Below are 17380 nucleotides of genomic sequence, written 5' to 3' on the forward strand. Positions count from 1 at the left end.
TTCACATGGCCACTCCTTTTTGAATAAGTTATGACATTTTTCATTGCTTCCAACGATGCACAAACATCAGGATAATATTTTTGCAACCGTTTATTATCGAGGGTGTGGCAAAGAACAGTGCTAAGTGATTTGTTGTTGCAGGGAATGTGACAATAGTTCTCAAGTGCCCTTTTCACATTTTCTCCCACTCAGTAACGAATGTAACCCTTTACAGATGGCTTGTTAGCTTCAGTTTCTTGCCATATATTTGCAGCACTTTTCTCCATATCAGACAGGAACTCTGCAACAAATGGGAGCAGATTTTATCAGTACAGTTCTTGTAAGATTGAATATGTAATCAAATAATCCATCTTAGCATACAAAATTGGACATATATCAGTTTTATGTATGCACTTACCAACTTCCATGTTCTGCAACACTTGGGCAGCCATAGCCACATAGTATTTGTCTCACATGTGCAGATTTTTACAGCAATGGGCCAGACCCTATATAGGAAGTCCATGGGTTTTACTGTGGTTTTCACATACCAGCAAGTTATAGTTGCATCCAGTTTGGTAAAGGAATGGACCACTAAGCACATCGAAAAACTTATAAAATTGTACCACAAAAGACCTTGCTTGAGAATAAAGACCCAGGAATATTACACAAACAAGAATATAAAAAACTGGGCGCACAAAGAAATGGCTGAAACATTTCTAGACTACATTCCAACTGTGGACCAATGTGTAATAAAACCTTAGCTACAAAATTTGAATTCAAGATTCAGAAAAGAGCTCAGAAATGTGGAGGCCTTAGAAAGAAGCAGAGACAGGAAAGAATGAATCGTGTAAACCAATCTATAGTTTCTTGTACTTTGTTCATTGTTTTGTTATGTATTATTGTGTTACATCCACTATTTTACATTACGAGTTGTTTCTCTTTACAAAAGATCAAAAACGCGCTCTCCTATGATGTCAAACCTTCACGATTCTCAAAGGAGTGCTGACGATTCAGAAAGCAAATTTGCCCTTGTGTTGTCTCTCATTCCTGCCTTCCCAGTGCTGCCTGTTTCCCTGTTGCACCAAACCCTGTTAATGCTCAGGTATGGCCGGATACTCGAATGAGCCATTGGCCTCAGCAGTGCTTTGCAGCTCATGCTCTCAGTACGCAGTACAGTTGAGCTTGACTACCTACAGTGCAGAATGGAGCAGTCGGCTACAGGCAGACTTAGGTGGGTAAATGTGGTGGAATGCACAGTTCTGGTAACGGTACCAAATCTCGAGTTTCATTCTTCTTCAAAGCTGCCATTATTTTCTTCCATTGTTTGCTTCCATTTTGATGATACTTGTAACAGCATTACTTCCAAAAAAGTTGAGGTTGAAAGATAATGTCAGAGTGAGCTCTATCTAGGTGTTGAAAATGTACAGGTGCTTACAGATTAGATCGATCATTCAAGTTCATCCTTGACCTGTTTACCATTATCACACTCTTCAGTTTCCTCTTGAACTTCTACAATGCCCTGATCACCCAAGTAAAAGTCAGTGTATTTATGTTTCAAGTTTAAGGCATGGGTTTCTTCTTCATTGAAAGAAGCATTGAAGGAGATCGTAATTTTGTTTGATTCAGGATTGTACTCATAGAACTGATAATTGTTATTACACAAATCACAGCCAACCATTATTGACTTCTTTAATTTACTATCTCATTTTGATCTAAATTGTCCATGAATGTGTACATATGCTCTTATCCAAACTTCCTCATGTCTTTTAAAGGTGGAGGTATTCCAAATCATTTTTCATACAGTGTAAAATTTTGTGTGTTTTACACAATCGTTCATATATGCAGTACAGTTTGCTGCCTCCGCCCACAATTCATGAGACAAGCCTGTAGTCAACAACATGCTGCATGCATACTCAATAATACACCCATTCTGTCTCTCAGTATGGCCTTTTGCTGTGGTGTATAGGGTTCGTTTTCTCAGGTATTATTCCATTTTACTTGAAATAATCTTCAAATATTTGATTCATGATTATTACTAGTATCAGCAACCTACATTGATCTTTAAATCGTTTTTATTTTATAAATCATTCACGATGACTCCATTTTGTCATATTGCCACTATCATGTGCTCTGTCAACACATAAGTATGTGATGGTTTTAATATAAAGGTTTGTGACTACAATCAAAAATGTTATAACACATCGTTAGGCATTTTTGCCTTGCATGTAATATCTGTCGTTTTTAGTATTATTAGTTTCTTTTTCTTTTGACAGCTTGGATGATAGTGGATCAGCGATATTACATGTTTAAGTAGTTACCATTATAAAAAAGTGATGTGTGGAAATTCGGTTGTTTTTTATTATTTGGTTCTAATTATGTTTTGATCTGGACTTCGTTTTAGTTTTCTTTGAGATTTTTATGTTATAATTTCATTTTCTCGTAATAATTTTGTTATTGTCTATGATTTATGATATTTTCTTGGTGTTACGTCTTTGTTTTATACTCTTCGTGTTTCTATCGCTGTTACTATGGATATGTGTTATGTAGTGTCTCTCATTTATTAAATTACCCATTTTCTTGATTTATAGGGTGAATAAAGTTTTCTATGTATTTTTTGTGCTTTAATTCAGTTTGTTCATTCTCTGCTTTCAGACTTGATCAAAGTATTCGACTTTGTGTCACACAGAGCTATGTTAATAAAATTAGCTTACTATGACATAAGAGATAAATTATTGAGTATATTTAGGACCTGTCTAGTGACAGGCTAGAGGAGGTATATACAAATAATCAGGCATCACAGTTGTTGAAAATAAAATGTGGAATACCACAGAAGGATCAGTTCTCTGACTTTTTCCCTTTGTTGTTTATATAAATGATTTCTCAAGTCATGTACCATATGTGAATGTGCTCTGTGCTGACACCACACTGATAGCAACAGGTGAAAACTTACAAAATGTTCTAAACCTCAACAAAGAAGACATCGAGATGCCCGATCACTGGCGTTTGACCAACCAGTTATCCATTAACAAAATAAAAACAGACGAACTATATTTCAGTCTCAGAGCAATGAAGTCTGAGAGTAGGAATGTGAAATCAATTGGACTCATGAATAATAAAAGACTATCATGGGATGGATGCATAAATTACTTAAGGAGTAAATTAGTAAGAGTATTATTTTTGTTATATAAATTAAGACAAAATGTCAGTAAGAATCTACCACCATACTTTTATTATGCATTCTTCCATTCACGCAAGCAATATGGAATACTGTTGTTGGGAAATTCACAAGAATCGACCTATATTCTTCAATGACAAATGAAAGCCATTAGATATATACTAGCTTTGCCTCCCAGAGAAACTTGTAGAAGTCAATTCACATCACTTAAGATTTACATTTATAGTTCTCTTATTTATGCCAAAGAAAATTCAAACAATCTGAAACTACGAAATAATATTCATTTGCAAAGTACAAGAAAAAGCTGCACGATAAATTTAACATGCTCAAGACTTTCTCACATAAACCATAGCCGTAAACACATGAGCCTGAAATTCTTCAACAAACTACCAAAAACAGCTCATTTAACACCCTTACACAAGTTTAAAGAAGTTTTAGAAGCTTTACTAAAAGAGTGACATTTTTGTACAAAATGGCCGGCCAAAGTGGCCGTGCGGCTCTAGGCGCTGCAGTCTGGAACCGCGTGACCGCTACGGTCGCAGGTTCGAATCCTGCCTCGGGTGTGGATGTGTGTGATGTCCTTAGGTTAGTTAGGTTTAACTAGTTCTAAGTTCTAGGGGACTAATGACCTCAGAAGTTGAGTCCCATAGTGCTCAGAGCCACTTGAACCATTTTTTTTTTTTTTGTACAAAATGGTTCATATGGCTCTGAGCACTATGGGACTTAACTTCTGAGGTCATCAGTCTCCTAGAACTTAGAACTACTTAAATCTAACTAATCTAAGGACATCACACACACCCATACCCAAGGCAGGATTCGAACCTGCGAGCGTAGCAGTTGCGTGGGTCCAGACTGTAGCACCTACAACCGCTCGGTCACTCCGGCCAGCAGATTTTTGTACAGTTGATGACTTCATGGAAACTGATTTTCAAGAATTGTGCTTTGAGTAAGTGTACTTTTAAAGAAAATTGTATCTAATAAGTATACAATTAGAATCATTCATTTATATACCTGTGGCTGAGCGTACCATTGTCTTTGCTCCAGTAGCCATTGATAATTATAAATTGTAAATGTAGGTAATTAATATGTAAATGTACGTAATTAATATACAAACGTAATTAAGCATTTATATGTGTGAGCAAACAAGTATTTCTGTAACTACACAGCGGTGTTAATAAGTGTTCTGTTGTATTAATTATATTAATTGTACCTCGCATATTGACAAGGCCAATTGTATCAAAATGTGTTGAACGGCTGATAATAAAGTTCTAAACGATTCGCTTACTCTTTCGCAAGATCTCGCCAAACTCAACACTATCACTTGCTGGCAGCTTGTAGCACTGCTGTTGCAGTGGGTAACAAAGAGAGGACAGATTGTCGCGACTGTTATTTTAGATTGCGAGAATAACATTCATTACAACAAGCTTATTTTTACAATATGTGTTTCTTTAATGTTATTCAGTGGTGAAAGGAAATTGTTGCAGGCTGGAATGAGATTCCCATTTCAGTGTTTCAGAATATTTACCGCTTTACAAAGTATTTATTTTCACAGCTGAAAACAAAGCTCAATTTCTGCGTTGACGTTAACTATTCCCTTACAAAACAAACGTCTCAAGGCCTGTACTGTTGAACGTACGATTGCAGAGTAAGAGCAGCTGCTTAAGTTCTTGGACGCTGATAGAGGAAAGTGTATCAGACCTGTACGTTAAACAGCGTTTTGGGGATAGGCATATGCTTGTTTTCTTTGTGTGTGGAAACCAAGGAAGTCAGAATCTCCTTGGTGGGTGGAGGTGGGAGTACAGCTTACATGGAAGTGGTAGCTTCACTCAAATCCATGGAGGTTTTACCTCCATGCTCAAATCACTACACTAATGACTAAAGTCACCTTTGATGGCATAGAGAATCTTTGGACAGTATGTTTATTATTTTCCTTCGAAATTGTGGGATAATAACAGCTGTTAATATTGTGTTCCCGTACATATGATAAAATTACAGTTACATTTGCCGTGTAATTATGGATAGTCAGGTATCAATTGAAGGAAGATTTTTGGATATTGTTGATGATGCATGGCGTGAAGACAAACTTCCATGTGATGACATAGAAGTTCCGCCGTTTGAATTACCTGATCCCGAAGCAGACAACGGTGATTCACATCTTACACTGAAAGAACAAGAACAGAAGTGGACCGACCTCGGACTAACTGTACCAACCGAACATAGCCAAGGATTTCCAAATTAAAGCAAGTTTTGTACAATGTAGTAGTCTTATGCAGATGAGACGTAGCAATAATATTTTGATCATCTTCTGGTCAGTTGAGTGAGTTGTTTTTAATGTATACTGCGATTTCCGTAGCCCATGGATCAATTCGTGACTGGCTGATGTGCACAAATTTCATAAACGTTTACATAAAGCGAATGTCTTTCTGTCTGTTGTTTGCAGAAACGTCTTAGTACCCAGAATACACGTCTTTGTATCTTACTGTTGTTACATACCTGCAGAGTGCTCTCCATTATGCAACAATAGTTTGATTTGTGTCAAATAACTAAATGAAAACCACATAGAACCTGTCACAGCAAGTGCCAACTGCAATAGAAATTAATGTTATGTAACCTTGACTAAAACTTAAGAATGAGGGAAGTTGTGTCAGCACATACAAGACAGGAGTGTAATAAAATGAAGCCTAAACACTCGTTAGAATAATTCCTTTGAAAATAACACCCCTGATTTCCTTGCCCATTCTGATCCTTTGCCCCCCGCTGAATGAAATTGTGCTCAGTAGCATGTTAAATTCTTTATTTGTCATCTTTGGCAGATTGCAATTAAGAGAAATTAAAGAATGTTATGAGCTGCATATCTTGTCCATCATAAAATATCATCCTCAAAAGAGACTATAAGAGCAGCCCTCCAGATAGATTCAGATCAGAACTGAAAACACTTAACAATAACAGGACATGACAGGGTACATTATTCAGAATGTTTGTTAGCATAAGAAGGGAGGGATGGAATTTAAAAAGTTGTATCTTTATTTACTGAACAAGCAACTGACAGTTTAAAATGTAATAAACTGTGTATAATGCTTATTGAAACATTTTCACCTTATTACTGCTCCATGGATCACTGGAAAATTTAACTGAAGGTAGTGTTAATGGCTAAGCATTTGGCAGTTGTTTCATAAGCACTGTAGCAGGTGTTGGGATGGCTTAGGTGCTAATAATCTTGTTGTAGGTTGCAGTGCTGATGCAGAATGTTTGGTGGGGCAGCAGGTATGTAAAGTTAGGGGAACTGTTGTCATAAAGCCACAAAAACCGTGAGAAGACAATTGCCCAGTTATTCATTACACACAGTGCAGCAGTTGGGATGACACCTTGCACGGTCAGCACCCACCGATGCATTCTGGCTCCAGCCAGTGGTGTGTACTTTGCTCAATACATCGCCTCATGTTTCAGCTGGCTCATGGAGTTTCTATGCTGGATATGCATACTGAAATGAAGTTGTGATGCCAGCACCTTGGCAATTGTAGATCTGTGTCATGCATGTGCAGACAACAGGCATACAGTGACAAGTCAGTCATGCACAGATGCAGATCAACCTGTGCTGGGCTCAGTGCAGAGAGTACGTGTACATGCTGGGAGCCAAAAATCACAGCATAGGATACAGTTACCTGTGGACACCAATATGTGGTGTAGGCAAGGTAGATAGCAGCAAGGCAGGTTCAGGTGCAAACCCTGGACCCCTGTTTGGCCCCCCATAGTCAGCCGAAGTGAGCTGGCAGATGACCCACAGCTGGAAGGCTCCAGTTTGGCTTCTAGTAGCTGTAGGCTGGATGACCAATATCGGTTCTACAACTGTCATTGGGAACCTCATGGAGCTGGCTGCAAAGAATGACAGGTACTGTTGTGGCTGGAGCGAGTGTTATTTATGGTTGCTCGAACCTGCCCTGTTTTAGCAGAACATCATTTTCGGTCACATAGGGGCCAGAAGTAGTGCAGTGCCAGGCTTGGTCACCACTGTGACAGTCTGGTTCCTGTACAGCACTGTGTCAGCACCAGTTTGGGTTGGACATGTGGTAACTAGCCTTGCTCTAGGGGCAGGGACGTGGCTTCTGTCATGTCAGCATGGCCTGTCTTTAGCTTGTTTCTCAAAACGCAGTGACTACTTTGTTTGCTTGGTCACAGGTTACAGCTGCCAAGTTGAAAGGCAGTGGTGTAACATGATGTTTATCATACCTCCTGGCTAAGAGTGCCAGCCTTCATAGTTAAGTGTATTTTGCAAGTACTCAAATAAAACTGATATAACAACCTATGTAAACAAGAATAGTTGGGAGTCAAGAGGAATGTTCGATATGAGTCATTGGATTTGGTGAGTGGCGTAATTATAATGGCTGCTGTCACATCAACCTCTGATGGGTTTATTTACAGTTTTGTTGTTTCTTGGACAAGCAAACAAATGTAGGAAAAAAGGAAGAACAACTGGTTGTTGTAACACATTGATCTGTAGCTTAGCCCAAGGTGTAGGTTAGGTTGGAAGGTAACAGTTTTGTTGTGAATATGTGTGTGTGTGTGTGTGGCGGGGGGGGGGGGGGGGGGGGACAAACTGATAAGTAACTTAGCTCATGAAAAAATCACCAGTACTATCACATTATAGTCGCCGTACAGTTTACGCGTTTACCTCAAGTTTCCTATGTCATTGGTCAAAGCAGATAACACATATTGAACATTCCTCTACATCTGAATATTTATAGTCTAAGCTAATTGCAGTCTTTGCCACAGATATGTGACTGAGTGAGGTGGCGCAGTGGCTAGCACACTGAACTCGCATTCGGGAGGACGACAGTTCAATCCCACGTCCGGCCATCCTGATTTAGGTTTTCCGTGATTTCCCTAAATCGCTCCAGGCAAATGCTGGGATGGTTCCTGTGAAAGGGCACGGCCGACTTCCTTCCCCGTCCTTCCCTAATCCGATGGGACCTATGACCTAGCTGTCTGGTCTCCTTCCCCACACAACTAAACAACAGATATGTGTCTATGAAACTGTTGATTTTCTGCTACTTCATTCAGTTGTTGAGTAACTAGGGATGCTAAGCAGTGTACTCCAGTGTACATTTTTTGTAGTATCTGTGCGTAGTGTGTCAAAAGAAAGTGTAAGAAATGAACAAAGATAACAATTTGTGAGCTTTTAAGATCCAAGAATGCCCTTTTTATGACAGCTGAAAAGTTTAAAATACGGTGTGAGTTCGTTTGAAAATTCTCAGTTTTTAGTGACTTACAATTTTCCCTAGGACTGGTGCAGAGCAAATAAAGGCCCTCAGTGTTTGAGGTGGCAATTTGAAACTCTTCAAAATTCAGTTATAATCGTATATGTATGTAAATATTGTCATTGGGAAAACATGTGAAATGGACCTCGGAATAGTGTCTACACTATTCTGGGATGTAGTAATTTTACTTATGCAGACTTTGTTTGTTTTAGGTAACTGCTGTACACTATGGAGTTGCCACACGTAGGGAAGCAATGTGCTCATACAGACTGCAAACAGCTTGATTTTCTTCCATTCCAGTGTGAGCACTGCAAGCAGATATTTTGCAATGATCATTACCTGCCAGATAGACACAACTGCACTGAGCAGCGTGGCACTGAAATTTCAGCAGTGCCTGTTATCTCATACAAGTGCTCTATATGTGGCAATTCCAGTGCTGTCCAGATGAACTGCCCAGTGTGTTGCCAACATTTCTGCCTGCAGCATCGTCATCACGGTTGTTTGGATGATGATGATGGAAAGTTAAGACAGAGGGATGTAAACATATGCAAAAAACAATATGAAATGGCAAAACAAGAAGCAGACATACAGGTACTGCAAGATTTCATGTATTATATATGTTTTTAATTTTTACTGTGAAAAGTACTTGTGTTTCTCATTTTTCTTCCTCTGTTTTTTCATGTGTTACTCCATAATTTCAGCATTACATGAAACTGTATGAATAACACAGAAACCTGTATCAGAATAATAAAGTGATTGGCAGATAATTGTTTACAGGACAGCTAAAACCACAACTCAAAGAATGAACTTGATCACATCCTTGGTTCTTTTCAACTTGGTTGTATTGTTTGCTGTTGCCACTGCGAGTTGCAAATGACAGTTGCAGCCACCAGTGTACCTATTGAGATTCATTTACATTTTTCCTTTGTTTATATGTCGAACATGATATCTGTGAAAGCAAACAAACAAAAGGTTATTTCAATCCTGCAAATCATACTCTATACTGCACTTTCCAGGATAATTGTTTTAACATATTCAGCATGATGTCACATATCTCTTATTAGTACACTGGTACTGTGCCTATGGCTCTTCGTGAATGTCCTTCAGTCACTTTATTATTGTGATCAGTCAAAAATGAAGTTTAAAAGTAACAGTAAACAATCAGCGATACTTACTGAAAACTTTGCTCTTCGTTTCATTTAGCATCAAACCTCTAGCGTAAAAGAGCAGAGGCTCCTTCACTGAGAGTAGAAGGGGAAAGGGAGAGAGAAAGACTCTCTTTCACGGAGAATGTAAGGAAAAGGAAAGAAGGTGTAACAAAAGACAAGGTGTCTCTGACAGCACTGAATCTGGAAAAGTGTTAGGCACAGTAAGAGAGGATGGAAGAAAGGAAGACATACAGGTTAGAGGTCAATATCCTGCTGATCTGAGTTCATGTATGGAGCTGTTCGCTCAGTTGGATAAGAGAATGAAAGTACTGTGGTCTTCAAAATTAGTCATCATAACATTTAATTGAAATGATTCATGAAGTCTTAATCTGCATAGCTCAGCAGGGATCAGAATTACACTGCCCTCAGTTATTATTAATTTCTGTTCCACTTCATTAGGCTCACCACAGAGAGAAATTCAGTTCAGATAGTGCATTGCAACAGAGGAGATTAAAACCCACATATTCCACAACGGAAAACAGTTGATTGGTTGAGAGATGGGAAGGAACACATCTATTCATTAGAGTGTTCGTTACAGTCATAAGAAGACAGAAAATGGTGCTCTGCAGACACAAGAAATTTGGATCAAGGAGGAAGTGGAGGGAGGAAAAAGCAGAGTAAACAAAGAGTAAAGTGAGGTGTAGGGAATTAAATAGTAATTGAATATTTTGATGAGAGGGCATGAAAACAGTTGTAAAGGGATATGTATCCCAAAGTGAGAAAGTCACGTTCTGTCCAGATTCTGAATAATTAAAAACCTAGTGCAGACCAAGGGCCAGTAAAGTCTTTCCAGTTTTGTGAGGAAGCATTACTAACTGGTTGTATCTGTGTGTTGTATTGTTGGTGATGCAGGTAGCAGAGTTTAATTAGTAAGTATAGTGTAATGTAGGCCTTCACTAATTGTGTGTTCATTCCATTTGAGTATATTGTAGTTATCATGGCAAATCAGAATGATTTTGTCTTGTTGGTCTCATGTTTTCCTGTATCTATAGAGATTACATGTTCGCAGCAGTGTTTCTTCTTTGGGTCATATTGAAGGGTATTGAACTATTTAAGCAAATCCAAAGAGTGTAGTACTACACTTCAGCTTTGACCTGTAACATCATCAAGTTGGCGACTACCCAAATTAAAATGTGTACAGTATGGCAACCGTGACATCACACATTAAGCACGCACACCAGCACAAGCAACATGAAAAATATTTAATTGCAGAAATAACATTAAACTCACAGGACAAGTGCATGGAATTAGGGGTTATGAATGGAGACAAACTCAATGCTCGACAACTCTAATAATGACGACACATCAAAACAAATATTAATGTAAAAATCAATCATACTAAACCTTGGCAATCAAAAAAACGACAATAACAAAAAGTGGGTATTGGAAATTTTGCGTGACCTAAACAATTCAAATGATGCCACTATAAATTTTAAATATGAATTTCAACAACCGAGCCAAACTACAAAATCATAAAAAAATTACTCCAACACAACTTTCGATTGCTTTTGATGAAAATCGTATACATTATAAACAAACCCAATACACTTGGTACATTAGAAAAGCAAATAAATAAATAAATAAAAATGTACTAACCACCCAAAGTCAGCTGACAGATAAATCTGCACTGACACACGCCTGATTGCCCCCCCCCCCCCCACCCACACACGCGCACACACACACACTAGAAAACAAATCACACAGGCTATGTAACTGGAGACAGCCTGGGGGATGTTTCCAGAATGAGATTTTCACTCTGCAGCGGAGTGTGCGCTGATATGAAACTTCCTGGCAGCTTAGCTCTGCAGACACAAGAAATTTGGATCAAGGAGGAAGTGGAGGGAGGAAAAAGCAGAGTAAACAAAGAGTAAAGTGAGGTGTAGGGAATTAAATAGTAATTGAATATTTTGACGAGAGGGCATGAAAACAGTTGTAAAGGGATATGTATCCCAAAGTGAGAAAGTCACATTCTGTCCAGACAAAACTGCCAGGAAGTTTCATATCAGCGCACACTCCGCTGCAGAGTGAAAATCTCATTCTGGAAACAACCCCCAGGCTGTGGCTAAGCCATGTCTCCGCAATATCCTTTCTTTCAGGAGTGCTAGTTCTGCAAGGTTCGCAGGAGAGCTTCTGTAAAGTTTGGAAGGTAGGAGACGAGGTACTGGCAGAAGTAAAGCTGTGAGTACCGGGCGTGAGCCGTGCTTCGGTAGCTCAGTTGGTAGAGCACTTGCCCGCGAAAGGTAAAGGTCCCGAGTTCGAGTCTCGGTCAGGCACACAGTTTTAATCTGCCAGGAAGTTTCATATCAGCGCACACTCCGCTGCAGAGTGAAAATCTCATTCTGAGAAGAGGTTATGTTTGCAATTCTTTGTTTCAAACAAATGACTCTGTATGTCCCTAACATTGCCGATTTGACCCATAAAAAGTTTTACCTAATAATATTCAGTAATTTTCTGCTAACACAGTCTGTCTCCTAAAAGTATTAAATTTGGTCACAATCCACTTTGGTATACTTGAATTTAGTTGTTAATCTACGGGGCACAGGATTGCAGAGAGCACTTAATAGTATGGAAAAAATTAGCCTGGTTTACATGACATGATCATTTGTTTGTAAATATTTCCACATCTTTTCTTGAAGGACACTGAATAACATGGATACAAAATTCTTACTGGCCATTGTTTCTATTAAAGTGAGAGTATTTTAATACTTTCCTAAGACAGAAAAACACTCATTCCTTATTTTCACCACCTACTGAAAAGTGGCAAAGCGTTGATTGGGTTTTGTCATGTAATATTGCCAACCATCCCTTTTCAAGGAAGACAATATGAACTTCAGCAGAGAGAGAAACTATTACTTTTAAACTATCTTTTGGCTGAGAGGGTTACTTTCCTGGTGGATGATTACTGATGTGGCTTCTTTGTAGATTTTGGTGTCGTTGGCAGTTACTAGAGGGTGTGTGAGCAACTGTATGTCAGTGTCTACTGTAGCAGAAGGATAATTCTCTCCATGCTGTGGTATTTGGTGAGCCACACGTCTGTTCGATCATGGTGTATGGTGATTTCCAGGGGAACTGGGCCAGTCTTGAGTAGATATGAGTTTGATGAACCTTAGATTGCCTGAACTGAAGGCTGATTTACACCAAGATTACTGGACAGAAGATTGGGCCAGTGTGTTTAGTAGCAGGCAAGCATTTTTACATATCGTCAGTGTCAGGAAGCAATGATAGTGCAAGACATATTATCTCCTTGGTGTATTACACTACTGTACTTAAAAAGTCATTAATTTATGAGGTCTGTAGGTCAGTATAATAAATTATGACTACAACATAAATGTACGTATATTGGGATAGAATGTTACTACTTACCCCATGTACTTGAAACTCACTCCCCAGTAATGACATGATTGAAACTAAACTTTACAAGCCTTCTTAGCACATATGATGCATTATGTAGTATATGACACATCCTCTGGCTGCAGCATAACTCTTTCCAATTATTTTTGTGATTGTATGTAATGTTTTTGTCTTTTATTTTTCTTATCAGGTATTCTTTATTGGCAATTAGATGCTCTCTTGAACAATTTTATTGATGCCACCATCTCAATTTCCAGCTGTACTGATATGTGTTGTTGAAATAAGTAAATAATGTAAAGATTGAGTATGAAAACTCTAGGTTTGATGTTTGGTGACAAATCCTCTGAATCTTTCCAATGCCAGAGATTCATACCCACCACTATGGCTTGTAATGGTATACCCACCAACGGCAAATATCAGTCAGCATCACATGAAACAGGACTCTATGTAAATTGTCTTCAAAATGCGTTAACTTTCAGTGTGTACATCCCGGTTGGAGCAGAGAAGGACTGTGTATATGCTGAGAAGTAGAAGATTCAGCAGCTTAAAGTAACTTACAGCGAAGGAAATCATTGTTCAAGACTATGCAGCCACCAAGTTTTATGATTTTCTTTGCTACAGCTCTGAAGCAACCTGTAATTAAACTAATTCTGTTACTAAACATAGTACTGAGGATGCCATAAATATCCATCCCTGAGAATTCATATGCAAGTACTTAAATGTTACGCTGCCCATACTTGTTTCCATACTACGGCATGTGCAACATATTCTAAGCAAGATGATATGACAGGATTATAGGTAAGTAGTGGAAAAACATCCAGTTCAACTCACACAGCAACTCATAGGAGTACAGTGAAACACACAGAAAAAATCAAGGAAAAGTAAAGATAGAAAGTTTAAAACTGCCATACTGCTGAGTGCTCTTGTTTCCCAAAGTGAAGATAACTTTGTAGAGATCAGTGATATAATGGACAGCTCCTTCTTCTCCCTCTAGTAGCTGCTGTACTTCATTTAGGCAATGAGAAAGGGGGGAAAGAAAATGCTCATCAAAAATTATATCTAATTCTTCAGTTGAACACAAATAAATACAGAACGCAAATGGAAGAACAATCAATAGGCATATACCTATTTCAGGAAATACATTTCAAATGTTCTGATACTCCTGTGATAAGAGTCTATGCCCTCTACAGAAATCATGTACTTAGTAGTGAGAGATCACAAGTTGATGTGGCTGTGTTCATTACCAAACATACCATTGTATCCCACTGTCACTCTATTCACCAACTTACAAGCAGTGGTGTTGCTATTCATGTGTCATTGAAGTTTTTGTGTATCATCCACCCATGGCTCGCGTGACAATCTCTCAGTGTGTTAATTTAGGCACATCTTAGGCAGTTTCTATTTTAATGCCTAATATATTCTTTGGGTGGCCACAAACACGTACTCCAAGGACCGAGAACTCAAAGGGCTCATTTTGTCAGAGGGAATTTTGAATGAAGATCAAGTGAAGCACCAAAATAGACAATGCTGTGATAAGAAAGTAGATTTGTGTTTTGGAGAACAGCAGTTCAAATTCGGATTTAGGTTTTTTTGTGCTAAATTGCCTAGGGTAAATGCCAGCTTGGTTCCTTTTGGAAAAGCCCAGCCCTTTCCCTTCCCCAGTCTAAGTACATCTAATGACCTTGCTGATGAGACATTAAGCTCTCTGAGATTCCTTTTGCCAAATGACACACTTTGGTTCAGTAACATGGCCTTTCTCTGCCTTTTTGAAATGGTATGCCTCATCTGGCATGCATGAGGGTGTGTTAGGGATCTGGTGAAATGAAGTTAAGTTTCAGAAAGTAAATGCATTGATGACTCCTGCATGAAGGTGAGGTATGATTTGGATTCAGAAAACAGAGCAGAGCGATATTGTGGATGAACTGAAATGTGGATAAGAATTAAGAATAATCATGGACAAAAAATCCTAACTTTGAAAAAAAAGAAAAAAAAACTATGGAAAGGGTTTGTATTGTTTTGCTGCAGATGGCCTTGACATGAACCTCAGTTTTTTTTTTCCATAAGGAGAGGATCTGCATAGTAGAATTTTCGTTTGCTCTAGATCACTCATTGTCAAAAGTGCACTTTTAATAAACACTAACTCCTACAGATAAATACTGTAAAGAGCTCTCATTAAGGTAGATACTGGGCATTGACTGTCTGTGTCAAGTGACTATTGTTGTCTATGATGTGACACGGGGAGTCCATCAACATCTGATTAAGAAGCTTTCAGACTACAATAACAGAAGTAATGGTATGGGTAGCAATTTTACTGCTCATTACATCTACATACACACTCCGCAAGTCACCATACAGTGCATGGAAAAAGGTACAGTGTGCCACTACTAGTCATTCCCCTTCATATTCCACTCACATAGAAAGAGAAAAGCAACAGTCTATATGCCTCTGTATGATCCCTAATTTATCATATCTTTGTGTTTCCTACATGAAATGTATGTTGGTGGCATTAGAATCGTTATGCAGTTAGCTTCAAATGCCATTTCTCCAAATTTTCTCAGAAGCATTCCTTGAAAAAGAATGTCACCTTTGCCCATTTAGGTTCCCAAAGCATCTCTATAATACTTGATGAGAAGTTATACAGTGAAATCATTCCAGAGAACTTAGATTAAGACTCTGAAAGCATTACAGGAAATATTAGGAACTGGTGCAGTTGGATGGGAAAGTGACCACATATAAGGGCAGGAGACATATAACATCTGTGAGCTTATGAGATCATATCTCAAACTGGAGAATCAGCACCCGCCCTATGGCACCAGTAATGAGTACTGAGTAAGTCGGTCAGTACTGAAAATTTGAGTTACATGTCTAAAGCACCAAAAATCTGTATATTATGTACCTACCAACCTCATGGAACACACATTTGATACTGCTGTGATATTTCAGTTTGTTGTAGCCATTTCTCTCAGATGTATTGAAGTATCATTGTGTGGGATATTTTGATGCATGCTGCTTATTCATGAGCTGTGTTATGACAACTATCAAAATACTGTCACATCAGAACTTAACTATAACTAGCTGAAACCAGTTAATGTGCATATTGCACTGTTTGGTGGTGACAAAATAAAAATATTTGTAACTGTACAGACTTGTCCATGTGCTTGAATTTTGATGAGTTCATCTTTTCACATTGCTTAGTAAATTCTTTATGATGTACAACAGTTACATGTTATCTTTATTTGCAGGTTGAGCGGAGACTTTCACTTGCAAAGAAAAAGAACAACAAGACAGCATTTAAAGTTCAGCTAATGAAATTGAAGAATAAAGCAGCGGGCAACAAAGGGATTCCATCTGCAGACAGAGTTTATTTCATGATATTTCCACCACTGACTCTCTCAAAACAATCTGTTCCTGTTTTTGTTTCCAGACATTGGACTGTTGGAAGAGCTATTGACTCCATTTCTGATTTGTGTGGTGTTCTTAATCGAAATAATGATGCTACAGCACCAAAGTTGAGGTTGTTTCATTATGAGGGTGGACAGCTGCTTTGCATGCAGGTGGATAAGAAACTTAATGATTTAATACAAGAAAATGATCTAGTGGATGGTGAATCTTTAATTTTGGAATATGTGGACGATGTGAGTGATCCACATAAACATTTGGAAAATACAAAACATTATAAAGTTTCATATGCTCTCGAAAAGTAATACTGTTATATTTTACACAGATGTATGAAGAAATGCATTCGCCATTTTCTAGCATTGTAAAAGTCCTGTACTCATTAGTAATAAATTTATAATTGCTTGCAGGATGATGTCTAGTGCTTTTGTGCCACACCCAAGACTGTTAAATTACTTACCACAGACACTTGAAAGAAAATTTGATCAAGACTTTCCCAGAGTATTGAGTAAAATGATACTCTATGTAGAAGGCATTTCATCTAGTGCTGTACTGCTCTTAGAATTCGGATCTATTATTATATTTACTGTACAGAATATCTTAGTGGTGTATGTATAAGCACATTGTAGGATGGTGTGTTTAACTTAGCAGTAATATGTGCATCATGGAATTGGGATATGGCCTGGCACAGCAGAGAATTCTCTCTCTCTTTGTCTAATCAGGAATAATAATCGTATTTCCAGGGCTCTCATGATCAAATATCATGGCAAGGGAATTTCCAGACTCATACCCTTGTTAACAATATATCCGACAAGTATTAACGACAGTTTCAGAGAGTGAGAGATCTAGATATCTAAATGAATTGTAGGCCCAAAGCATTTAGGCCTCAGTTATAAATTGTTCTCAACTGCAAGTGAATTTTTGGGGAGCTGTAATGTATATATTAGCCATTTTACATCACTGCTTGATGGACGAATCTTTTTTTGAGATACATGATGTTTTTTGCGATGCTTATC

General features: G+C 38.3%; 1 protein-coding gene across 1 annotated transcript; it reads left to right on the plus strand.

Moving 5' to 3' along the window:
• Positions 1–5264: 5264 nt before the first annotated feature.
• On the plus strand, positions 5265–16774 carry LOC124605539 (AN1-type zinc finger protein 1-like). The gene is made up of 3 exons (XM_047137294.1): positions 5265–5394; positions 8622–9000; positions 16211–16774. The coding sequence occupies exons 2-3, from the start codon at positions 8638–8640 to the stop codon at positions 16670–16672; spliced, it is 825 nt and encodes a 274-aa protein (XP_046993250.1). The 5' UTR covers positions 5265–5394; positions 8622–8637; the 3' UTR covers positions 16673–16774.
• The last annotated feature ends 606 nt before the right edge of the window (positions 16775–17380 follow it).

The sequence above is a fragment of the Schistocerca americana genome, chromosome 3 (assembly GCF_021461395.2).
Source record: "Schistocerca americana isolate TAMUIC-IGC-003095 chromosome 3, iqSchAmer2.1, whole genome shotgun sequence".
NCBI lineage: Eukaryota > Metazoa > Arthropoda > Insecta > Orthoptera > Acrididae > Schistocerca > Schistocerca americana.